This window comes from Paramormyrops kingsleyae, chromosome 6 (assembly GCF_048594095.1).
Source record: "Paramormyrops kingsleyae isolate MSU_618 chromosome 6, PKINGS_0.4, whole genome shotgun sequence".
NCBI classification, from domain to species: Eukaryota; Metazoa; Chordata; class Actinopteri; order Osteoglossiformes; family Mormyridae; genus Paramormyrops; species Paramormyrops kingsleyae.
The window spans coordinates 26,016,797-26,042,575 of record NC_132802.1 but is presented as its reverse complement, the minus strand read 5'-3'; the positions used below and the strand labels follow the sequence as shown (position 1 = coordinate 26,042,575).

Sequence of the window (25,779 nt, the reverse complement as noted above, 5' to 3'; positions counted from 1 at the left end):
AATGCCACCTGATCTATAAATTAAACACACAGTTCCTCTACATCCTGTGCTCATAATGGGAGATGCTTACAGGTGCCAACTGGGAATCCAAAACCACACACCGTAGATCTTGTTTTGTCATCCGAGCTTTCAGCAGAACAGCGTGGGTTTTGACAGCGGAATCTTTTCCCGTGGATGTGCTCTCTGTGTGCACTGGTATGCCTGGCTCCCATGCATTTCATGATGAAAGACAAGCGGAGATCCAGCAGCAGTTAACTTTGGGGGGGGGCCTGGAGGCACTTGATGTGTTTACTGGAAATGGGCAATTCTTCCTGACTCTGACTGTTTAATTATAGAATCCTGAAGGGGAAATGTTTACAGCCTGTTATATTGCACTTGGCTTATGCTGGGAAAACATTTAAAGATGTACAACTAATTTTCGTTAACAATTAATGTTCACTCCCGTGCCATTTTTTTGCCATTTCCCCTTTGAAGGTTTATGTTCAACAGGCAGAACAGAAAGAACAAAGGATGTGGTCTCCACAATGGAAAATAAATTCCTATGTTTTTCCCAATAAGTACAAATACACTTGGTATCTTAGACCCTAATTCTTCTGTTTGTCTGCGACTGCACAGTGAACGGCGTGTCCTGGGGTGGTGAGGCCCCCCGACAGAAGAGCCACACCTTCAACTGCCGCATGCTGGTGAAGTTCTGCCACAACCCTGCTGAGGAAGGACCTGTCAACCCCCGATATGAGACCATGCAGTGCTTCGCGCTAACCCAGCCAAAGGCCATGATGGAGGAGGGCGATGGTATGGCCCCGTCTGGGACGAACTGCTGTTGAAACTTCTCGTTAAATGTGATGGATTGACGCGTCTGCTGATGTGGACAGTATTGGCGTTGAAGCAGCACAGTAACTGTCACTGTGTCTAACTCTCATCTGCAGACCTCCAGTCGTGTATGATCTGTGTGGCCCGGCGAATGACTGCTGTAGAAAGGACAGAGGTCTTCAACACCAGACATGAGCTTTCGGGTAAAGCAGGGGTAGAAGGAAATTCCGATGGGACAGTGAATGCTGTAGACAAGCTTCATGTTGATCTGTCTTTTACCTTTTTTTGGCATCCGGAACAGGCAAGCTGATCCAGATCGACCAGACCTCCCTGCGTGTGTCCATGCGGCCAGGCTGGGAAGACCTCCTGCGTAGGTGTATTCAGATGTTCATACAGCACAGTGACGGGCAGCCCTGGTCTCATAAGCGCCACTACCATGAAGGTATAGCCACGCTACATGGTCATGGCATGTTGGTGTGTCGATGTCTCTGTGATGACCTTTAGTCTTCTGGATCTGCAGCCTTTCTGCAGGGGCACGCTGAGACCCCCCTGTATCGCTTCTCGCTATCTGACGGCACCCCAGTCACAGCACAGACCAAGAGCAAACTGTACCGACACCCCATGACCAACGAGCCACAGGGCTTCTTGTCCACACACTTACTGCAGAGGTGAGATTCTGCTGTCCACTGTTCCCTGTCTTGGAGTGGGAAGTTTGTTACTTAAGGTAATCCCAAGCCAGTAAAGCCTAGGTTTTGCTTCTTCTGATCGATTTTCTCACTTTCAGGGAGCAGAATGGATACCGTGGCGGCCAGGGCGGCATGAGACCACAGGGCATGGGGAGTGTAAACTCCAGCACCCAAATGAACATGCCACCCGGTGGGGCGATGGGTATGAGCAGGGGCTACGGCATGAACGAACAGGCCCAGATGGGGCAGATGGGCGGGCAGATGGGCGGCCACATGTATGGCGGTGCCAACCGGATGATGAACCAAATCAAGATGAATCAAATGAACCACCCAGGTCCTGGTATGCAGCAACAGCAACCCCCATACCAGGGTGGGGGCTATGGACTGGGCATGAACGGCTCTTCTCAAGGCAGCCCAAGCATGAACATATCCCAGCAAAATCTCATGATGTCCCCCAGGCCTCGAGGGAGCCCTAAAATGGGTGCCAGCCAGTTTTCTCCTGGAGGTATGTGAGGGACAAATCGAATTCTCTTGTGGTACTTCAGCTGGTTGATTAATGTTCTTTAACGCTGAACCTATAGCACTGTGACAGTCTCATGGACGCTGTAACTTCTGTTCCAGGAATGCATTCTCCTATGGGCCCAGGCAATGCCGGGACTGCAGGGGGAGCCGGTGGCGCTGGAGGGAACAGCTCCTTCTCTAGCAGCTCCCTTAACGCACTGCAGGCCATAAGTGAAGGAGTTGGCAATCCCCTGTCCTCCACTCTGGCCTCACCAGCCCACAAACCCGACAACTCTCAAAGCATCAACTCCTCGCAGCCGCAGCCTCCACAAATGGCGGCATGCAAGAGCAGCCGTGGGGGCTCCGGCAGCCCGGCAGGCATATTCAGTGGGGTTGGAGATCAGCACAATATCCAACACTTGCACCATCAACACCACATTCAGACGGGCGACAGTAGTTCAGAGCGGCTGGACGGTCAGGCTGGGCCGCATGCCACTCAGGAGGGTGGAGAACCTAGTGCCGGTGGCACTGAGCATCACCGGCAGCTTCCCGATGGCAAAGGTCATAAGAAGCTGCTGCAGCTTCTTACCTCCCCAACCGAGGAGCTCAGCCTGAACGTGTCTGGCAGTCACCCCAATCTGTCACGTGGTGCGACCACATCACCTGGAATGGACCCTAAAGAGCCCACTGGCTGTGTCACCAGCCCTTCGTCAACAAGCGTCTCCTCTTCCTCTGGAGCTGCGGGGCAGGCGTCTAGTGCCGTATCCTCACTGGCTGCTGCCCATTACACTGCCTCACTGCAGGAGAAACACAAGATCCTTCATAAACTGCTGCAGAACGGCAACACTCCAGACGAGGTAGCCAAGATAACTGCAGAGGCTACGGGGAAAGCGTTGACCGGCCAGGAGACTGCGATGGCGGAGCTCGCTGGCAGTGCAGGGCCCCCTCCAACTGGCACAGTTGATATGAAACAAGAGCAGCGAAGCCCCAAGAAAGAGAAGAACCATGCCCTGCTGCACTACCTCCTCAACAAAGATGAATCCAAAGAGCCTGTTGACATCAAACCAAAGCTGGAAGAGGTGGAGGGTAAGAATGGGCAAGGGACCTGCAGCAGCTCTGGAATCATGACCTCCACCTCAGAAAATATAAACAAGATCAAGATTGAGCCCCCTGATGAGGTAACAACTAATACCATCCAAAGTGGGCACTGTTCAAAATGAAAACAGTCTTGAAAGGACATCATTTAGATATTAGTTGGTATAAAACTTATAAATATTTAATGTGTTTTACCAGTGAATCTGTACTTTGTGTGTGAGAGAGAATGTTTCTGTCGTCATACTCAGCTGGAAGCCATCATTGGAGGTTTGAAGAACTCTGGCACAAGTTTTTACCCAGAATCTGCAGTTGGAAGAGGAAATGATGGCAGGAACAAGCAGCAGAGCTGCCCTGATGACAGCGGGAGGGGTAACATTTTCCTGCATGTCTGTCTTTCTCCAAGTTACCCCTGTATGTGTCATCGCCCTTATAGCTGTTGAGTACTGCTCTCGTTGTCTGCCAGGTGTCAGGAGTCCAGGCATGGCATCTGTATCTCGTGCACCTTTCCAAAGGGCTGTGTCTGTGGATGGAAAGCCGCCCTCTGGGGTGGCAGCAGCGGGACGACGCAGTGCCCCCTGCAGCATGCTTGTCAAACAGGAGAGCATGGAGGGTCAGCGGATGATGGGAACATCAGACAACTTTTCAGGAAACATGGGTATGTGTCCTCAAGGCACTGGGCAAGTCACACAGTCATCCTCTATCATTCGGGCCCAACTGTCACAATCATGGCAATGTGTAATCGGTTCTGCCATGTTTATTTTTAGGAGTGATGAACAGGGGGATGGGCATTTCCCAGCGCTCACCAGTTGGAGGCTCAGGGGAATGGGGAATGCTGAATTCCGGCACCAGTCCTGTAGGATCAGCCGTGCACCCTTCCATGGTTCGCCCAGGGATGGACTACAATAACAAGAACATGATGGGAGATCACTTGGTCAACCGCTCCAACAGTGTCCCAGGCAGCAGACCGATGGTGCAGCAGCAACTGCTGGAAATGGGTACAGTAGTAATAGCTGCGTGTGTACGATGTGACTGTATTGTATGATCTTCAGTCTCTGAATCTCGGTAAAACTCAACGTTCCACAGGACCAAATGAAATGCACTTGGGAATGAGTCCCTTCAATCAGCAGGCGCCACCCAATCAGTCCCCATCCTGGCCAGACAACGTGATGGGAATGGACAACCAAAACAGGTAAAACTCACCTTGTGCCAAAGATTTTAGCAGATGGATTATAACCAGCACTCTATGTTCCTTGTGTTCATCAGTATTCTTGGCAAAAATAATTATAATTCAGTGCCATCAAGTTGATGTCAACTCCTGTTGACAATACTGGCGCTCTTCAGGTTTTTCAGTGTCATTTTTTGGTGACTGGTCCAGTCAATCCACCTTGTTGCATCTTATTCTTTTTTTCTTACCTTCACCTTTTCCAAACCTTATGTTCTCAATCCCAGAATAAGACCTTTTTATTCTGGTCATTTGCGCTTTGAGTGAAAGTTCAGGCTTCAGTTGATCAAGAATGCACTTGTTTGTTTTCCGCTTGGGCCCACGGTATTCTTCAAAGTCTTTTCCAACACCAAAGTTCAAAGGCGTCAGCACTCTTCCTGCCCTGCTTCCTCATAGTCCAACTTTCACATCCATAAAGGGTAATAGAAAAAAACACTGAGCAATTCTGTTTGTTCTTGGAGATATGTCAGAACTTTTGAAGATGTATTTTTCTCCCCCAAACCCTTTATCAGAGCTGTGCCAGGTGCCAGTCTGTGACATATTTGACTTCTGGATCCTTTGTTGTTGTTCATTGTTCCAAGGAGGCCGAAGCTGTCTGTAGCCCAAGTGTGTTCACCATCAACACTAGAGTTAGCTTCCAGTCCTGTGGTTATAACTTTTCTCTTCACACTTAGTTGTGCCATTGTTTCACTCTGATTTTAAACTTTCCTTATCTGTCTTCAGTTGTCCTTCATTTTTCAAAAGTGTGAGGTACTGAGCGTATCAAAGGTTGTTTATGTTTCTTGCTTCAATTTTGAGTCCACAATTGTTTTCATCCAGTCCAGCTTCTCTCATTCTACGTTCTACATACCAGCTGAATAGATATGGTTGATACTAGAGGTGGGCGATAAATCTATTTTATTGATTAATTCGAATTTACAGTTCAGGACGATGTGTTTTTATGAGAATCGATTTTATTACTTATTTTACACACGAGCGCCAGAAGCGGAACTAATGCGACGCACTGTTCTTCACGGGTACATTAGCGCGGCGCACTGTAGCGGATTCACAAACAACATGGCAATGGTTCGGTTTGCGCCGTCAGACACAGACCAAACAAGTCCTCGTTGCAAAGTCTTTTTAAAAACTGTTTCAACCAAAGGAAGCAGCACCTAAAGCAGAGGCACGCAGTGGAGTGGTGGAAGTGCAGCTCCCAGCGAAATGAAAATACCCGCAGTACCAGCACAACATCCAAAGTTAAGCAAGCAACCGTCCCTGACACGTTTTCGAACTATGTGCCATATGATAAGAATGGGGCACAGTGGAAGCCGGTAAACGCTGTCGCGATGTATATTGCAAAAGACATGGTTCCCGTACATACTGTGGAAAAGCCGGGATTCATTAACATGCTAAACGTTTGTACAAGTTTCTAAAAGTGTTTACAATGGCGTGGTCTGCCGTCTCACTTACAAGCATCTTTGGCTTGTCAGATTGCACTTTAACTCTAAAGTAAAAAAATAAATAAAATTAAAACTTGTTTTGAACCATTTATTTGTCATCTGTAGTTTGATTTTGAGTAGCGGAGGGGAAAATAGATCAAAATCGAAAATCGGGTTTATCGTGAAAAAGATCTGAGATTTTACTTTTAGGCCATATCGCCCAGCTGTAGTTGATACTATGCTGCCTTGTCTAACTCCTCCAGTTTGGAATCTCTCATAACTCCTAACCGCTTCATATTCTGTCCTTTTTGTGGATTCTTGTTTGGTGTAGAGACTCTGGGAGCAGTGTGTGGCTCGGTGGGTTAGGACACACTGCTCAGATGGTCACCAGTTCAAATCGTGGTCGGCAGAATGATCCCACCATTGGGCCCCCTGAGCCAAGGCCCTTATCCCCCAATCGAACCGGGGACTGGCTGTCTCTGCTTTTTCAATTTACATGTGGCTTTGGATGAAAGCATCTACTAAATAAATAAAGTAAATTCTTCATAAGAAGAGTAAGATGCACTGGTACACCCTTTCCTGGGAACATTCCTTAGTTTGACATGGCCAACACAATCAAACGCTTTGCTGTAATCAACAAAGCACAAATTATTTTAGATTTTTCATATAATTTTAGATTTATATTTTGGCAATGTTTCTTTTTCCTCAACCTTTCCTGAATCCAGGCAGTCCTCATTCCATGTAGCACTGTAATCTGTTGATTAATCTTAAGGGTAATCATACTGGCACACAATACAAGAGAAATTCTATGATAGTTGGCACCCTGTCAGGTCTCCGTTCTTTGCTAGTGGAAGATAATTATCGTACCAGCTGTAGTGGAGATTATTAGATTGAGTGTCACCCTGGTGGTTCATATGTATGTCTGCTGTGGGTTACCTGCCTCCATCTTCAAGTAAAGTGAAAGTGAGGTGCATTTCAGGCGCCATAACGGGAGCTCCCTGGATGACCTGCTGGCCCCACCTTCCACCAGCGAGGGGCAGAATGATGAACGAGCCCTTCTGGACCAGCTGGACTCCTTGCTTAACAACACTGACGTGAATTCGCTGGAGGAGATTGATCGAGCGCTGGGCATTCCAGATCTTGTCAGCCAGGTCAGGATTATAGAAGGAGAGAAACAGTCTCGCACAAATCAGTGCCTGGAAATCTCTGCATGTTATACCAGGCTTTGAGAATAAATGTGTATTTGGTAGTGACGGCCAAATGAAACTTCATGGACCATTTTCTGTATTTTTTGGCCCCACTAGATGGTTGGGTTGCTTTGAGCCCTATTTTGAAGAGCGCCCCATCTAGTGGTGTCAGAAAATACAGCAGATGGTTCATGAAGCTTCATTTGGCTATCACTAATATTTGGTAACTGTAAGGTGTATGAGAGCAGAAAATTAGATGCTTGTTTCATTTATGACTCTTACAGGGTCAAGGTGGAGAGCAGGCCTCAGAGGCCTTCCCCGGACAGGAACCCTCCATGATCATGGACCAGAAGCCCATGCTGAACCAGGGCTACCCCGGAGCCCCTGGCATGTCTATGCAGCCCCCCTACAATGCCATGCAGGGCCAACCGGCCGGCTTCAGCCCGATGATGAGCCAGGTGGGACAGCAGGGCGGTTTCTCCATGCCGGGCATGGCCCCCCGCAGCAGCTTGATCAGGCCCCGCATGATGACTGCCACCAAGCCCCTGCGGCTGCAGCTACAGCAGAGGCTGCAAGGCCAGCAGGTACCTCTGTCCTTCCTGCCTTCCTACACACCAGCGAAATCTTAGACGATAACTAGCGTACCACCTCTGAATGTGCACCGCCTGCATGATGCCATGTTAGCCTTTGAGGAGTCTCTGAGTAGTGTGAGAATGTTAGCCTTTGAGGAGTCTCTGAGTAATGTGAGAGAAGATAATAATTATAATTATTGTTCATTTATATAATAGTAATAAAACAAATGGGTCTCTTGCCCAATTTTGGTATCATCATGTATTATTCTGGAAATTTAAGGTTTGTTCTACGTGCCTCTCCCCCGTGCAGTTTATGAACCAGAATCGCATGGGGATGAAGATGGAGCCCCCGGCAGGTGGGAACCCTGCACTACGCCCCGGCATGCAGCCACAGCCCGGCATGCAGCCTGGTGGACAGGTATAGCCGAACATCACACTCTGCCTCTCAGGGCCTCTTCACTTTGAGCGCACCCCCTTTGTCTGGATCTGATCACCTCCTTCTGGCATCTTCTTCCAGGCTGGGTTCCTGAACGCTCAGATGATGGCACAGAGGAACAGGGAGATCATAAACCTGCAGCTACAACGACAGAGGATGATGATTCTCATGCAGCAACAGCAACAGCAGCAGCAGGCCACTGCGCCCAGTGGAGGGTTTAGTCCCCCTCCCAATGTTACGGCCCCTAGAGGCATGGACAATCCAATGGCTGCCCCCCCCATGAACCAGCCAGCGCAACAACAGTTTGCCTATGGGGGGAACTATGGTGAGCGAGAGGGAAACTGGGGAGACAAACTCGCTTTAGGGTTCATTGCATGTCGAAGCCCTAAATTTTTCTGCATGTTGCCTCACCCTCAAACCCTGTATTTGTTAAGCAGTTGGAAGCTTGGTGTATGGATTGATACAAATTTGCAGTATTTCTGCCCCCCTCGCGTTCACCTTGTCTTCACGCTGTGCTGATAGGTGAAATAATGGTGCGTTCGATTATCTCACCGAAATTGTAAATTCCGAGGTGTGTGATGTCACATACGACCAATCTTCCGTTCAAGCTACACATCTCGGAACAAGCATGGCTACCTCCACGAACATGCTGTTGTTGCTTTATATTTTAGCAGATAAGGAGAAGAGATTCTTTTATCTGAGACAAACAAACAAGAAACATAAAGTAGTCAAACCACATTAAAAGCTTTGTAATATTTTTGTAGATCCTTAGCGATATTCTTTTTTCGAGAGGCAAACTACAAACAAACAAGACACTAACAAGTCTGGTAAAAATCTGACATTGCATGCTAGGATACTGTTTACGGTCATGATATGGTATTCTCTAAATTGAACACGTGCAATTACATTTATAACTATTAATACATTTAATGAAATAAACATTTTTAAATATTTATAAAATAGAATTACTGTTGACTGTGTAAGCCGCCATGTTGAAATGACGTCACATGGGAATCTCTGAGAACGAAATTCTGTCCAACATCAATATTGGAAAGGAGGCGTGTTTCCGACAGGAAGTGACGTTTTTCATGATGTTTTTCATGACATTTTTATCCGACTTCCGAATCGGAGAGAGATAATCGAACACAGAATAAGGCACACAGATGGTGATTCCCTGCTCTCTCCTCCATGACTTTCAGGGATGGGCCAGCAAGGAGACCCTTCATTTGTGAGTTCGGGCAATAGTCCACCCAATTCCATGATGCCCAGTCGTCTAGGTCTTCCTCAAAATCCCATGATGCAGCAGCATCCCCAGGGTGGTCAGATGTACCAAACGGCAGATATGAAAGGCTGGTCACAGGGAGGCATGCCTCGCAACAGGTGGGATGGTCCATATTTATGCATCACTCACATTTCAAATATAATTGACACTTGGATATACGGTCATGAATCAGGGCCAGCAGTATCAGGTGTCTTCTCAGATTCTCATAAAACTGCATATTTGTAGATTATACAAAATAAGAGAGCAATACATGTTGTACATAAATTGAAAGATCAAATAAAATATGCGACTGTTATCTGTTGCAGCTCGTACCCCCAGCAGCAGTTTGGCCAACAGGGAAATCCAGGCTCATACGGGGGCATGATGATGAATGGATCCATGCCAGTCAACGGCAGTGCGGGTCATATGGGACAGATGCAGGGCCAGATGATGGCAGGGCAGATGAACTCCATGGGCATGGGACGGATGCCTATGGGGCCTGAGCAGGTATGTAGGCAGCAGCTTCAGCTGCTCACCCTCATCAGGCTGACTCTCAGGCTAGGGTTGCAAAAGGGCAAAAATTTCTGTAAACTTTCCAGAAACTTTCCATTCTATGGGAAGTTGAGCTGGGGAATTTTGAAAATATTCCAAGTTGGAAACTTTCCATGGGAATTAGCGGGAAAATATAGGATCTAAAGGGAATTAACTGGAAATTTGGGGCAATTTATACAAACTTCTACAAACTATCTTCTACAAACAAATATGAACATTCTTTTGTCATAAGCAGAAAGGCATGCAAATATTTCTAATACAAATTTTTTAAATTATATTTTTGACTTGGAAATTAAGATGAATTTGCATTACATGTGATTTTTAACCAGATTATGCTGCAAAATGTTTTTTCAATGATGTTTAAGTTCCGTGTTATTGGCTAACCTGCCGTTTCCAGTTTATTCCCATACATTCCCATTAATTCCCATGGAAAGTCCCAGAATTTTGCAGCCCTACTCTCAGCTCCGCTGCCTGTTCACATAAAAGGAGAGCATGAAATGACACCTAATTTCTTGTGTTCACAGCAGAAGTATTGCTGAAGCTGAAGCAGAGGGGTGTGATGGAATGGAGACTCACTGTGACTCTTACTCGGCAGAGGAGCCCTCTGTAGGCTGCTGAACTGTGCCCATTCCAGTGAACTGAGCTACTGTCTCTCTGTATCCAGGCCCCCTGTGGATAGGCCCAGAGTATCCATGTCATTCTGGGGTGGGGGGCATGTAACCACACAATTGTAAATGCAAAAGACTGTGACAAACGCCTGGGTGTACAATTTATATCTTCAACATTCAGAATCTATTTATCTAGTTTGTGGAGCTCCTGTCCCTGAGTTGTGCATCTTCCTGCTGGAGGTACCTTGATACACTGGACCGAGAAATGTTGGTCAAATGCGACAGAAAAGGTTTCCTATAAGATGTAGAATGTAGGTCGTACAGTATTTACCCTTCATTGTGGGATACTCTTTGCTTTCTTTTACATTGGGTTAAGGTACTACGCAGACCTGTTTAGTTGTGATTGCACTTTACAGAAAGCTAAAAAGATTGTTGCAATATTTCTTGGAAATTGTGTAGCCTTGTTCAAGAATTAATGCACATGGCAAACTTTCTTTTTTAAATGGGCCTATTCTAACCCAAAAAAATACACAGAGGGGGGAAACACATGATTTAATATGCAGATTTAAGCAATAACCTCTATGCTTCAAGCTGAAGCTGGAACAGCACCACCAACTCAACGTCAAGGTACTGCAGTATTAAATTTGAGGTCACATTTTGGAATTTGTGAATAGGAATTGTAAATACGCTTAATGTATCATATGCTTTTGTAGGTGTTTTGCACAGAATGTAAGGCTTAATATTTAAAATATAATTTTCATATTGTGACTTGTAGGTCAATACAGCTTTTATTTTCAGTGAAAAAGAGAATCCTCTTATCTGCTTATATTTGAATACATTTTAAAAGCTACAATGGTCTCTCTTTTCCTCCTTTAAGGCACTTTTCTTGATGACAAAACCATTATTTTCTAGGAGGAATAGAAAACTAGCTTGTAATTAATTAAAAGATTTTAATAAAGATTTTATAATTTCCTCAGCCTTACAAAGAAACATGCATGATGTTTACCCAACCTAACAACCTAATGATGTCCTTCAATTTTAATTGAACTTAAGATGAGGATTCTGTAAGCATTGGCAGTACATTGCTCACACGTTTACAAAGCGCATTTGTTCCATTTCAGGAATTCTTTTCCACCAATAGCTGTCCGAGATATATTGTGACCATGACAACCAGTTGTCAATAGAAAGTAGTGGTGCTGTAGTTTTAAGTAAGTTTATTTAAACGCAAGGCCTGTTGTACTTGTAGCCACACATTCTCTGCGAAGCATAGCTTGCGTGGACTGCGTGAGTTCTTTAGATGGAAGAGGGCGATAACTCTATGGTGCTGAAACATCCCAGGAAGGAATGACATGGGTAACAAAGGCTACTTGGTAAAATGAGGGATATTTTATATATTTAATTATTCTTTATTATGGCCACCGTGGGTCAGGTAGTGTTGTTTCTTTTCACTCATTTATTTACTCTTGAATAATGTTCAAGAATCGTACCTTTATAAGATATGCGAAGTCCAAAGATTTTTGTTTCAATGCTTTGAGGTTTCTGATATTGGTGGTGAATGAGTATTTGTTTGTGCGTATATACTTATGCACACATGCGAATACGTATCTATATATTATAATTGTATATTGTATCATACACAACACAAAATAAATGTTTCCAGCTCTGCAGCAGTAATTTTAATTTTATGCTTCTTAATGTATGGCCAGTGGACTTCTTGCAGTTTTGCAGGGGGTCTTGAAGACCCTAAAGCTTGGAATATTTGTATATAAAATATTGCAGATATATTACAACTACCACTGGGAAATGTGTAATCGGTGTACTGTGTTATACTGAAACAGAAATTTTTAGCAAACACCTGTCTCTCCTTCCCATGAGGTAATTTTAAAGTGACTATCTGTTAAAATGAGTGTTTCTTCCAGAATGCTACTTTTTTGTTCTTCCTGTTTTAGATGAAATTTTAAAATGGCAAATTGAGACATTTTAATTGGACATTTGTGCTATACTGTTACTCTTATGTTGTATTCTGAGGCCAAAAGGCCTGTCACCACCTACCCACCTTTACTGTGTACTTTTTGAATGAAGAATAGAAACAAATTAAATTTATGCAGTCAATTTCAGAATGTAAATCACTGTTCCTTTTTTCTTACTCGTTTCATGATGTTAATATTTATGCAAATACAAATTTCTATTTAAAAAATGTACTGATTGCCATTTGTTCTTTTAAATAACCACATTTCGCCTTTTGGACACATGCATTCTTCACCAAAAACATACAAAGACTTTTATGCAATGGGTTATTTTTTTGTATATAAAAATGTATCTTGCACTACCCGCTTGATTCTAGATGCGCGGCGGGCTATCTACGCCAGAGTTTCCCAATCCGGTCCTCGGAGACCGACAGACGGTCCATGTTTTAGCTCCCGGTAGGCAGCTTCAGAGGGAGCACAAACGTGGACTGGATTGGGAAACACTGGCCTACGCTGCCCCGAGCTTCTCGGGTTGCTGGAACGTCACTTCCGTTATCTCGCTGCCGTACGGGAAGCACCGTCGGAACCGCTACCCAGTGATGTCAGTTCCAGGGGAGGGTTAAGAAACGTGGCCTTAAGAAAAGGAAATTCAGTTAGCTGCTGCGAGTAAATTTCGTGAGTGATATTTTCCGGGGTTTACTAGCCAACTTGCGTCACGACTTATATTTAATAGCCCATTTATCCGTGAAAAATGGCCGACGTCGAGCAAGGGTCGGCTCTGCCGAGTGAAGGTGCAGCTCCGGTCGTAGATGGTGTCAATGCGACTCTCTCCAATGGGACCGACTCTGTCAACGCGACGGCCAGGTTCGTCTCGACACCTGAAGGCACGGCCCTAGCCTATGGGAGCCTCGTCGTTATGGCTCTGCTGCCCATCTTCTTCGGCGCCCTGCGCTCCGTCAATTGCTCCAAAGCAAAGGTAACGCCGGCCGGACGGGAGCTAAGACCGCTACCGGACGGGTGCACGAACCGCTAAGGTGGGGGGGCCTGCACGCTGCATGAACACCACCAGCTCGCTTTCTGCTTGCTGCTATCGAATAATGCACATGTACCGTATCCCAAAGCGGTTATAGATTATTTGATCGCTATTTGTTCGCTAGTTACCAATCAGTGCAAAAAAATAAATCAGCTGTCGCCCGACATGTGTAGTGGTAGTTCATACGTAGTCATTTCAGTTATCAGTAGACGTTCCATGGTTGTCGATTTATTTTATCTTGTTCCGGTATTTTGTTTTCCTGTCTCGTTTTAAAAACATTTTACAAAATGCCATTGCAGTACTTTGTATAAATACAAGTATTTTGAGTAGTAGATCATTCATGCGTCTTCCATGACCATTCATTCAAAGCAGGAGTTGAAAGTCTGGAACCTCTCCCATGAAGCACAGGACATCAGACATGGGACACTGTGGAAAGGATGCCAACACATCACAGGGCATCAGGCATGACAAACTGGAAAGGATGCCAACACATCTCAGGGCACACACACACATTTAGGGTACAAGTTTGATTAGACCACATGTCTTTTGCGGTGGTGGGGAAGAAATACATGGAAAGCATGTAAACACATATGCAGCCATGAGCAGAATTTTAAACCCCAGTCCGTAAAAAATCTCTGAAAAGAATCCATAAAAACTTAGACTTCCCTGCATTTATAGAATAGCTCTTATGTGATTTGCAAAAAGCTTTTAATATACAGCAGAAAGCAAATGTAAATATTAACATCCTTGGGATCAGATATATGCAGAATGGTTTAAATTACCCATTACATCTGTTGTTACAGTGTGTCTAGTGTGAGACGATTGTACCCTTTGTTCACTAATGACTTTTGCCAGCAGCTGGAAATCATTTTCAGAGTATGTCTTTGGAAATGAGGATATTCATTTGGGACACTTCAGTTTCCATTGTGCCACTATGACCTACTTCTGTGAAGATTTCCTATTTTATTTACAAACCCTGTGGGATGAGATGTTACATGCTATACATCTGAGCTTGTCTTGCCCAGGAACTGTGACATCATTACAGTGGCTCGTAGCTTACAGAGATCACTTAATATGATGTCAGTGTGATTCATAAAACACAAAGTGTTAAAGATGGTACACTTTAGCATATAGCGACTACTCAATATCGCTGACATTGTAACACATTTGAAAGCTTTCTTGCATCTCTTTTAATTTTAAAGTAATAAACTCTTAGCGTGGATTTGTTGTGTTTGAAAGGAATCTTCATCAGAGATACTATAATTTGAAACATGGTACAGCACCCAATTTACTCAAATAGCTATTGAGTATATATGCGACTCAAAAGCCAATACAAAGAATAATGGTTAATGTACAATGAGTACTACTTTGACACAGAAGCACTTAGAGGATTCTCTAGATATAATATTGGTAAGATGTCTATGAATGCACATTGAAGCTTCTTATAGACCTGGTTGAATTTGCTGTTTTCTCCCAGAATTCCTCTGAAATGCCAGAGACCATAACCAGCCGAGATGCTGCCAGGTTCCCTATCATTGCCAGCTGCACCTTGTTTGGGCTGTACCTCTTCTTCAAAGTGAGTCATTGTCACCATATGTCATCTCTATATTGCATAATGTTCCAGTTTCCCCTTTAGCTGTATCAGACATGTGAAGAACATGTAATGGAATTGCAGTGCTTATGATCAGAGGTGGAAGGTCCAGAAAGTATAAATCCAGACTAGGGCTGGGCGATATATCGATATTATATCGCGCATGCGCAATAATCACCGCCCTGGTCAGATGACAGACGAAGCATTTGGCCGGACACCAGCTTTTCGGTGCTATACGGACATGAATTTACGCCCATAATTTGGTAAGAGGATTACTAGTATGGCTTAAATATTAATGAGATGCGTTTTGTGATATCCAAAAATTAGTAATCTCTATAAACTTTATGTTTCTTAAATTCGATTAGCAGGGCACCCCACATAATACTGTTTTGGTATACTACGGTTTGTATACCTCAGTGCAATATGCACTGAAGTCGCAGTGAAGAGGAGCAGCCACAACATCTTTTAAAAGAGGAGATCTTGTGGATAAACAACGTAAAACGACATCGGCGGTGTGGTGGTACTTTTTGCAGTTCAAAGTCTGACACATTTATTAAACATAAGGATATGCCGTATTTATACTAATAATGACTTTTGGACGTCGTACAAAGCCTCATTAATATTTTAGCCATACTACTAAACTGCTTAAATTGTGGGCGTAAATAAATATCCATATAGCACCGAAAAGCTGGCGCATGGCCAAATGTTGCGCCCGTCATCTGAAGTCCTAGTGATTATTGCGCGTGCGCGATATCATATCGCCCAGCCCTAATTCAGACCAAGATTTTATTTCAATCAACCAGTTGAGTGCTTTGTAACTGTGACTCCAACTGGTTGGTTGAAACAAAATGTTGGTCTAGATTTGTACTTTCTAAACCTGAACTTTTCATCTCTAGCTATACAATTGAGTTTTTCCTCCCAAGAGTTTTTTTTCCCGAGTGTTCTGTAAGATATGAGAAAGACGTCATTCACCTGGAATGTTTCTTGACTGATCGAAATGAACTTTGCTTTGCTTTATGCTTTTCAGATATTTTCTCAAGAGTACATTAACTTACTGTTGTCAATGTACTTCTTTGTGCTTGGAGTGTTGGCAGTCTCCCACACTATGAGGTACTGCTTCTTTCTACTTATATACAGTATGTGTATATATATAATATGTATTTTCCCAGTTCAAAGTTACTTTCACACAGGTATTTTTTTTTTCTAGATTAAGTCACTTGCTATTGCAGTCTAGTGCGCTCCTGCAACCAGAGCTGGCAGCTTTCATTGTCGCTATGAGTGCCCTATCTTAAACCCGTCACTGTGACCCCTGCATGCTGACTGCTTTCTCGTATCCGCTGCACTGTAGCCAGTGAGTCTCCTCTCCCTCTTTTCCACGACAGTCCTTTGATGAACAGGATATTTCCCGCCAGCCTATCTAACAGGCAGTACCAGCTGCTTTTCACGCAGGGCTCGGGTGAGAGTAAGGAAGGTGAGTGAGCCATTTTACTTTTTGGAGTCAAATCCACCCAGTTTTAGTTGCCTCATGTCTGGTGAGGGTTGTGATTATCTGGGGGATCACAGGTCCAGAGCACATTCCGGAAGGAGTACTAGATAGTAGCAGGGCTAATGCTTCAACTGCTAGACATTGTGCTGGCTGCAGCTGTCCTTTGAAATGAGGAAACTGGTGAATAGAAAGCACTGTCATTCTGGGTTTCCTTATTACTGATTAAGCCCATATATTAGAAGTACTTTCTGACTTTATACGTTATGCAAAACAACCGGAACTGAGATTTTCAAAAGAATTTTTAAAAATTCCGGCATCACTGTTTTGGCCAAGCGGTAAAAACATTTTGTTGCACCCAAACTTTTTTTAATCCACTGTTATAATTTTAATAATTCAGATTTTATATGTATTTTATCTACTATATATAACATGTATTTGCATTTCCACAGGCAATGAAACCTTTGCCTGCTCCATCAGTGTTGCTTATCTATCAGGTTGCTGGTCTGAACTTTAGTCTTGGTGGTGGTGGTGGTGGTGGTGGGGGGGGGGGGTATTTCTGTCTGTTTTTTGTCTTTCATTAATCACTTATCCCAATACCTTCCTTGTCACTTGCAGTCTGTCACTGAAAGCATGCAGCGCAAGCCCAGTAATGGTGGCATATCCTAGGATATACATACATATTCATGCACATTCAGGCGCCCCTCACATGTAAGGGTAATGCAGGCCCACGAGTTTACTTAAACTGCATTTTGGACAGTAGGAAGAGCAGTAGAGCTGCACTGCAATAAACAAAACTTCACACTGCCAAAAATTGTAATGATGGTGCAATGATCTCGTTTTAATGCAATCACATTATTTTGGAAAAGATGCGTCCATCTATGAATTTATCCTCCATATCTACTTACCCGCTACAGGGTCTTGGTACCTGGCACAGCAGGTACGTGGCATTAATGCAGTGGACACGCTAGACAGAATGCTTGTGCAGTGTGGCACCATAGGCACAGGGCATTAATGCAGTGGACACCCTAGACAGAATGCCTGTGCAGTGCAGGCCAGACATGCAGTCATGTATCTGTGGAAAATACTGAGACATCAATTCTGCTATAGCTGTGAGGATGCAGTCCTGCCCATTGAACCACTGTACTGCCGAATGTTTGTTTTGTTATTGTGATTTGAACCTAAGGTGGGGCTATTGTTTAACATCCCTTGATTCTTTTTGTCCTCAGAAATAGTGAATTACGAGTTTGACACCAAAGACCTGATATGTCTGGGATTGAGCAGTGTTGTTGGAGTTTGGTATATCTTCAAAAAGGTGAGTAAGCTAAGCACATGCATGACTGTTACCGAGCAAAGCTAGAAATTCAGGATAGTGTGTTGTAGCTCATAGCACAGTTCCTGACAGGTTAGGTGAGGCCTGACCTTCCACAGCAACATTTAATCCCAAATGAAATAAAAGAATGAAATCCATGGCCGACGATCAGGATAACATGCCTGGATCTTGTGTACATAAATCCTTGGGTGCAGAACCTTCTGGCAGCCTGGGATTGTCTGCCTGACTGAAGGGTATGTGGGCGCGTTTGTGGTGCTCGGATGTCTAACGTTGTGTTTGTTTGCGCGACAGCACTGGATCGCCAATAACCTGTTCGGTCTGGCGTTCGCGCTGAACGGCGTGGAGCTGCTGCACCTGAACAACATCAGCACTGGCTGCATCCTGCTGGGCGGCCTCTTCGTGTACGACATCTTCTGGGTGAGTTTCCCGCTGCCGGCGTGGTGCTGCCCGAATGCAGTTGTGTCACCATTCCCCGGACCCGTGTGATGACTCACTCACTCGCTTACTGTTCCAGGTGTTTGGTACCAATGTGATGGTCACTGTGGCCAAGTCATTTGAGGCACCCATTAAATGTAAGGAAGAAATATTTTCACCATCAGCAAAGCATAATTCAATGCTGTTTGTACTGAAGTTTATATTGTATTTTATATGTAAAGTTTGAATATACTTGTCAATGCTTCGAATAGTTATAAACAGTAGATGTCTTATGAGTAATATAGGATCTTGGGAAAAAGTATAAACAATTAATACAATACACTGTGAAATGTGCTGAATGTCAGCTTGTGTACATCTGTCTCCCTGTGCCACCCAGTGGTATTTCCTCAGGACCTGCTGGAAAGGGGTCTGGAGGCCAGCAATTTTGCGATGCTTGGTCTTGGTGACATTGTCATCCCAGGTCAGTATGTCTGGAGTGCGAATGAAGGCTGGCTGGGAGGTCCCCTATCTTCAGAATAGCACTCTATTGGCCGCCTATTCAAATCTGGCCCTCGATTCCAAATCCAGGCCTTCTTTTCAGTTCTCCCAAGTAATTGTTTAATAATTACTAATAGTCCGATTGGCCAGAGGCTTCACACCTGGCTCACAGGTAAAGGAAAGCTGGAAAATCAGCACTGCTCGGCACCGTGAATGAGGACCGTGAATTGAATAGTCCTGCTCTATTTTGTTTGTCAGGACATTAAATTATTTATCCTCGCAAAACCAGTGAATATATTTTTCACCACTAGAGGGTGTCGTGCGACTACAGTATTGAACCCCAGGATATTACAACCAAATAGTTTTTCTTTCTGTTTTGTGTGTTAAAACATTTTGTAATATTTAAATCTGTTTATTTTCAGGTATCTTCATAGCATTGCTTCTGCGCTTTGATGTCAGGTAAAAAAAAAAAAAAAAACTTATACAAAAATGAAACTAATTTAATGGTTTATATATATATATATATGACAATGCATTTGTTCTCAGTTTGAAGAAAAATACCAAGACCTATTTCTACACTGGCTTCCTGGCCTACATCTTTGGCCTGGGCCTGACCATATTTATCATGCACACCTTCAAGCACGCGCAGGTGAGAGTCTGCATGTCGAGTTCTGCCGGAATCCGAGAGTCGGTGTGAGCGTGTGTCCATTTGCATGCTTGGGTTCATCATGTTCAGACCTTTTAGCAGAACCCCCAAGGTTCACTTTCATGTCCTTGGCCGCAGCCTGCCCTGCTGTACCTGGTCCCAGCATGCATAGGACTGCCCCTGATCATGGCGCTGGCCAGAGGAGAGCTGACTGAAATGTTCAGGTATTTTCCCCCATCCTTCTCTGCCTCTCCTCCATGCCTCTCTGCCGTTATCAGACCTGTTTAATCGAAATGCCCCTGGGTCCCGTCATCAGCGCCCCGTCCATGCGCCCCTTTCCCTCTCCCTCTCATCTCTTCCTTCTCTACCTGTGACTTTCTTCCCTCTGCTCAGCTTTTCCATGAGATTGGGTGGGGGGAGGGGGGAACTTCAAACAAACACAGGGTCACCTTCCCATAATTTGTGGTTGGCTGTGTTCGTGATGTGGGGGGGGGGGGGGGGAGGCTGGTTGAATTCGCGGTAGGGTCGCGACGGTCGTCCAGCTGCACCGGCGGGCATGAGGAAAACGTTCCGGGGGGCCTTGCCTCTTGCCAGGAATCTGTCTGCCACCACCAGGGGCCCGCTGATAGTTGCCATGGCAGCCGCAGCGATGACCTTGGGGCAGCACTTGGTGCCCCAGTGAAGTGAAGTAATGGAGCCTCTTGGCCCCGGTCATGCATGCTGAGCGTGGGCTCTGATGTTCCCTTGCTTGTCCTGCTTCAGCATGTCGCTGATGCAGACAGATGTGTAGCATCGTTCTTTCAGGCCCGGCGCCTGACCGGCCAGTGGCGCCCCCTACCTGTACAGGCGTGTTTATCCTAAAGCCCTTGGGCACCCCTCTCCCGTCCCACTTTCTGTAAACCTCTTTCTCTCTGGCCTTTTGCTTCCCCTCTGCCATCTTTCCCTCCGGCTTCCCTTCTCCTCTGCTCCTGCGCCTCCTTGTCAGCTATGAGTCCTCGGAGGAGATCTTGCCCCACACCCCTCGGCTCACACGCTTCCCCACCGTGTCCGGCTCGCCCGCCAGCCTCGCTAACTCAATGCAGCCTTCGTCTTCCTCCTCCTCGCCCCGCCGCCGTCGCCACGTGGCTGCCGTCCTGTAGGGAGCTGGGCAAGTACACCTTTCTCTCTCTCTTCTATCCCTCCTTCCGTATCACCTTCCCACCTGCTGGCTTCTTGGACTTTGTCTTTGCTCCCCTAAATACCCGGGAGCCCGGGACTGTAAAATGTAAATGCAGGTGCTTTATGAGTAGCGTGCCGTTAGCCTGGCAGGCTAGGGCTCCACCTGCCTTCTCTATAGGTGCCGGGAAGGTTTTGTTCCGGCACTGTGAGGCCTTTAGAGTAGAGACTGACCACTTCACACTCAGGAGAGTGAAACGCGGGAGCTCTCGCTGTTGTTATATCCTCCTGAGACCCAAGGAAAAAAGTGTCCTTCAATTTTAGGTTATTTGTCTTTGGAGGAAATAAGACATCTTACAATTTTAGATTTTTTCAAATTTATTTTTATTGTTAATTTCACAGCATGTCCTCTTTAGTGCACAACAGGAATAAATACGTTTCCCAACATCAGTGAAAAGATAGATGCAAAAATAAAATGTCCACTACAATGGACATAAATGAATGGGTGAAGTCTCAGGAGGGTATGGCCCACTGCAGCAGCAGAAGTCTTCTATTCAGAATGTCCTGGGTGACTTCCAGTAGGCCGCTACTCCAACTGTCGTTGCCCACTCGTGCGTCGTAATGGCAGTGGTGCTTTCACTGATATAGCCACTGCACAGAGATCCTCACCTGCTCCAGCATGACACTGTAGCATAGAAGTAGGGGTTTGTGTGTGTGTCTGTGTGTGTGTGTGTGTCTGTGTGTGTGTGTCTGTGTGTCGTGGATCCAGGTATGTGATATAAATTTCAGTCAATATTAGAAAAGGTTAAAAAATATAGTCAGGCATTATTCGTCACGTGTACACAGCATGTACACAGCATGTACACAGCATGTACACAGCATGTACCATGAAATGAAGCACTATAAGCAGGCTATCCTGATCAAATAAAATGTACAAAATATTTTCCTTTGTAATATTTAATTTATATAATATTACATACTTTTTTATATATATGTACGCGTAAGTGCTCTTCAACAACGATGTATGGAATATGCACAATATAAATATATCTTTCATGAAGGGTATTTGGCATGAACGCTGATGTGAATTATGCAATGTACCGTTTACCAGGCACATGCAAGTAGATGACACGGTATGCAAATGATGACCCATCGAGTGAATTATAAATGTGTGATGTACAAGTAACCGATTTCAAGTACAGGCAGATAGGACAGTATTTGTGGTGTCTGTAGGTGAGGAGAGGCTGTCTTGGTATTACATTATCCCCTATCGCTGCTGTTATTAATTACAAACCGCGGCTCTTACCGTTCATGAGTAAATAGCCGCTGGCTGTAGTGTGTGCGTTAACCATTTTGGTTTGACTCCTGTCTCCTGCCAAGGTATGACGAATCATCTCCGGAGGTGGATGCGGCAGCCAATGAGGAGACGGAAGCTGACAAGAAAGAGAAGTGATGGCCTGAGTCTTTCAGGCTCGATTTATCTCCCACTTGTTACATACAGACCGGAATGTGGTGCCACTCTTACGGAATTGTGGTACGTTACACGTCAAGCAATTTGTGTTAATTTGATATTTTCTGGATCATGAGTTCTTTGAAGTACAACCTGTATTCAGTATCTTTTTGTTTTAATGTAACTAATTTTGCTTCCGCATTGCAAGTTTTGGTTAATTTTTTATTTTTTTTTATATGCCAACATTTTAATATATAAAATTGGAGGGAGGGGCAGGTTTTGGTTATTAAAATTAGAGTCAGTTGTTTGTTCTTTTTCATGGACCAAAGACACAAGGAAGTTTTTTTTTTTTTTTCTCCCCCCCCCCAACTTTGTCATGGATGTTTTAGCTGCCTCAGTGTGTGACTCGGCTCACTGGCAGAGATCTGAACTTGCATGTGTGCTTTTTCGCATGCCTCTGTTTGTGCCATTTTAATTGTTTTTCTGCGTCACACAGAAAATTCCATTCTTTCTTTGTTTTTACATTTTTGCCATTCACATAGAACTTAAAGTGCTTGCAGAGCACTGTATTGCATACAGTACCGCCCAACGAGAGAAGCACTGTGTGCATTTTGTGACACAAAAACGGTATTCTGAACTTTTTTTTTTTTGCCAAATCTGCCTAGGGTTTTTCTGTCCTTTTTCATTACTGCCTGAAAACTGGCCTATTGTCCTTAGTGTGCGAAAAATGCTGCTAATTCAGATGCATTTGGAATGCCGTCATGATCGTTCCTCTTCCCATTTGTAAGTAACTATAATGTCTGGTTTTTCAAGCGTCTGGCCTTGTTGGATGATTATGACGGGCAAAACCAGGCATAGGGTTGAACCCAATGTACGAATAATAATGTTTTTTTTTTATCATTTAATTGTTTTTCAAGCAAAGCATGGGCATAATTTTCAATGTGTGTGTGTTCTCATGTAATACCAATGCAACTTTAGGTGAGCTTCTTTGTTGAGAAGCGCAGTCTTTGTTAAATAAATCGTGGTGTATGCCACTTTGAAGAAGCATTAATCTGCGCACACTGTCTGTCTTTTTCGCCGGCCGAGGTGATGGCTGAGACAGCCATTCTGTATATTGTGGTACAGGGGAAAATGCTGGGCAGATCAAGAAATTCTGATGGTGAATTTGTTTAAATTCATGTTTTTCTTCCTACCACAACCTCCAAGCAAGACGTAGATCGAAACCTGCGGTTCACGTGGAGTAGAATGATTAGCTCTCTTGGGTTTGTTGTAGAAAATGAGAATGTAAGGGCTGAATTGAGGTGCGCAGGTCAGATTTTATACGTGACTGTCGCTTGCTTTCACATGCCCAACCGTGCCATCTGGTATCCGTACATCCATGTTCTCATGTAATAGCACAGTGGCACTTTAACTTCTCCAGAGGTCTCCTGCATCACTGATGTATCAGACTTACTTTTCTGACTTTGCTGAACTGAGAGGCAAAGCACTGTCCTGAAATACTGAGGGGTCAGTTTATCCTCATCAGGTCTGTGGCTGCTTCACCATCACCGCAGTGTGAAGATGGATCGTGTCGCCTGTGGGAATATGAGTCCTGAGCGTGTTCTGCTAGCAGCAAGGGGAAATGGAACAAAACACCTGTTAAAATCTTCATGTCATTTCTTGTTTGGAGGGGAAAAAAAGAGATGGAAGAACAGAGATGGACTGATAAGCTATTTTCGGGCCTGGGAGCAGGACAGAGCCACCTGCAGCCTCGTACCCCCGGCACAGCTGTGCAGCGAAGGACGACAGGAAGGGCATTAGAAAACGGTCTTAACCCTTTGATGTGGCTTTTTGCTGCGAGGCTGCATCTTCCGCCCTCCTCTCTCGCTGAGTCACAGTGGAAAATGCAAAATATGTCAGCTTGCTGCAGTTTAAAAGCCTGTTTCCCTCAAAGAGTTTTGTGTGTGAGTGTCTGTCTGTGTATGTGTGTGTCTGTGTGTGTGTGTGTGTGTGTGTGTGTGTGTGTGTGTGTGTGTGTGTGTGTGTTGGGGGGATTGTGAAGCAGGATATGTCAGTTTGTGTGACTGTGGCTTTGTGTCGGCTCCCCGCTATCGGACTCAGCGAGAGGAGCAGCTAGATCTTCATGCACAAACCTTGCGTTCCACCAAGACCTTGAAGATGCTCCTGTGATGAACATCAGCTAGTGGCAACGATTTCACTGGCTGGGCGCTTTTTGAAATTCTGCAACATTCGCTAAAGAAAGAAAACAGAAACTTTATCACAGATTCTGCCCTCAGATCACACTAAATACAGACAAACCAAGCATTTAATCAGTTTCCTTTTGGGCTCAAACAGTCAGTCCTTTATATAATGAATTCCGGACCAAGTCTTTTCTTGCCTGCCTTTTCTTTTTTAACCACAAGATGGAGTTACTAGCATATGTGGTGATGCTGCGAACTGTGGAATTCACCTCCGACTAGATGAAACCTTTTTCGTTAATACAGCACTGCTATTATGATATAGGTAACTGGTCGCTAGTACAGTGATTTCAGCTCAGCTGTTGGCTTACAGTGCCAGTATGGCAGTTCACTTAGGCCGGTTTGAAATTCTGGAATCCCTTTATAAGCGTAGACATAAATCAGTGCTGATGTCTCCCTTATAAATGTCCTGAAAGATATATGAATTTATATGTGAAATGTTTAAAACTAAAACTCAACAACACAGAAAGCGTATTGCTGGATGTAAAAATGTGGGCTTCGGAGCACGTTCGTCATTGATGTGTTCGCCAGCACGCTGACCCTTACTGGTGCCTGTGTTCCTGCAGCACCTCCCCCAGTTTCCCGGGATTGGATGGAGAAATGTGGGAAGCCCCCCTGGAGGTTGTGGGATCTGATTTGCAGATTAAATTGTAGGGGGGGTATGATGGCAGAGGTGTATTTTGGTGCCGCTCCACTTCTCAGGTTTCCTCTGGTTAGCCACACCGAGGATGACAGAGAGAGAACCTCGTTAACAGCCGTTCGTGGAGAACTGTGAAGTTTCAGTTCACAGAAGCGGAACTTACCCTCTGTGACATCAGCTACGAGAATGTCACCTGCATGTTTTATTTGGCCCGTTTGTTTGCTTATTTATGGTTTATTCGGTGTTAGGTACTCGCGGAGTGCATCCTGTTATTGCCTAGTTTGCTATTCAGTCTTGGTATCTTGGTTTCCCCCAATTTAAATAGTCAGCATGCAGCTGCAGGTGTTTCTGTGGTGTCGAGCATCTGCCTTCACCTTGACGTGCTTCGTATTAATAGTAAAAATGAGACAACTTAGTTTTTTTTTTTGTTCGTTTTTGTTTCACTTTTAGGCATTTGATATTACAGAATTCACAAGAAATCTGAGACGTGCTGTGATTGGCAGCGTGGATTTGTTTGTTTTGGTGCTATAGACTAGGCCTCTGTGACATGTTGTTGCTTGAAACAGCCTGTCTGCGGTCAATCCGGTGACAGTCAGGGGAGACATTAGCCGCAAACTTGTTATAGCTAACAATTGTCAGCGCACCGATGAAGAAGATGACAGAAAGGAAAGCAAAATTAAAGAAAAAGAAGAAAGAAAAGCCAGAGGAAATACCCCACGCGTAATTTTGTTTTAATAATACACAATCCCACCTGCATCTATTGCGCCATCGGCCTAAGATTTGTTTTAATAGTCTAAAGTCAGGCCTGGCAGGCGGGTGGGGGGGGGCATTCCTGCTGACCTCTTAATTTATTAGCTTTGATTCAGCTGTTAGTCAAATTGTCAGATTCAAGCCATGTCAAACGTAGGCCATTTATTAAAATAGTAAGGTATTTAATTTTTTAAATGTCAAAACAAACCTTTGGTTGTTAGTAAATGTTTCTAA

The 25,779-nt window shown here is 44.6% G+C and overlaps 2 protein-coding genes across 8 annotated transcripts in view; both read left to right on the top strand.

Annotated features, from left to right (window-relative positions):
• LOC111857345 (nuclear receptor coactivator 3) overlaps positions 1-12,468 on the top strand; it is a 46,954-nt gene extending 34,486 nt beyond the window's left edge. For 5 of the 6 annotated variants that reach the window (XM_023838082.2, XM_023838079.2, XM_023838081.2 and 2 more), the window contains exons 7-23: positions 616-792; positions 927-1,013; positions 1,112-1,252; positions 1,331-1,478; positions 1,595-2,001; positions 2,118-3,175; positions 3,341-3,461; positions 3,556-3,747; positions 3,857-4,087; positions 4,176-4,281; positions 6,712-6,883; positions 7,204-7,503; positions 7,802-7,909; positions 8,009-8,252; positions 9,127-9,307; positions 9,515-9,695; positions 10,265-12,468. In XM_023838082.2, coding sequence (XP_023693850.1) covers positions 616-792; positions 927-1,013; positions 1,112-1,252; positions 1,331-1,478; positions 1,595-2,001; positions 2,118-3,175; positions 3,341-3,461; positions 3,556-3,747; positions 3,857-4,087; positions 4,176-4,281; positions 6,712-6,883; positions 7,204-7,503; positions 7,802-7,909; positions 8,009-8,252; positions 9,127-9,307; positions 9,515-9,695; positions 10,265-10,279 — 3,869 coding nt within the window. In that variant the 3' untranslated portion in view covers positions 10,280-12,468. The remainder of the gene's footprint in view (positions 1-615; positions 793-926; positions 1,014-1,111; positions 1,253-1,330; positions 1,479-1,594; positions 2,002-2,117; positions 3,176-3,340; positions 3,462-3,555; positions 3,748-3,856; positions 4,088-4,175; positions 4,282-6,711; positions 6,884-7,203; positions 7,504-7,801; positions 7,910-8,008; positions 8,253-9,126; positions 9,308-9,514; positions 9,696-10,264) is intronic. The other variant, XM_023838084.2, reaches the window with a different exon arrangement.
• A 398-nt stretch (positions 12,469-12,866) lies between these two features.
• On the top strand, positions 12,867-22,969 carry LOC111857346 (minor histocompatibility antigen H13-like). Of its 2 annotated transcripts, XM_023838085.2 has the most exons (13): positions 12,867-13,291; positions 14,826-14,924; positions 15,967-16,049; positions 16,322-16,410; positions 17,652-17,737; positions 18,047-18,172; positions 18,270-18,327; positions 18,567-18,650; positions 19,090-19,126; positions 19,214-19,316; positions 19,452-19,537; positions 20,299-20,460; positions 21,849-22,969. In XM_023838085.2, exons 1-12 carry the CDS (start codon positions 13,067-13,069, stop codon positions 20,450-20,452), a joined length of 1,230 nt encoding a protein of 409 aa, XP_023693853.1. In that variant the 5' UTR covers positions 12,867-13,066; the 3' UTR covers positions 20,453-20,460; positions 21,849-22,969. The 2 variants fall into 2 exon arrangements, with proteins under 2 accessions (XP_023693853.1, XP_023693854.1); XM_023838086.2 differs by lacking the exon at positions 20,299-20,460 and having other exon boundaries at positions 12,868-13,291.
• The last annotated feature ends 2,810 nt before the right edge of the window (positions 22,970-25,779 follow it).

Excerpts from the sequence above, each read along its gene's own strand:
- LOC111857346 (XM_023838085.2), top strand. The coding sequence starts at position 13,067 with ATGGCCGACGTCGAGCAAGGGTCGGCTCTGCCGAGTGAAGGTGCAGCT. Across the intron at positions 14,925-15,966 it reads GGCTGTACCTCTTCTTCAAA|ATATTTTCTCAAGAGTACAT; the intron begins GTGAGTCATTGT and ends TATGCTTTTCAG. Across the intron at positions 19,538-20,298 it reads GAGCTGACTGAAATGTTCAG|CTATGAGTCCTCGGAGGAGA; the intron begins GTATTTTCCCCC and ends CCTCCTTGTCAG.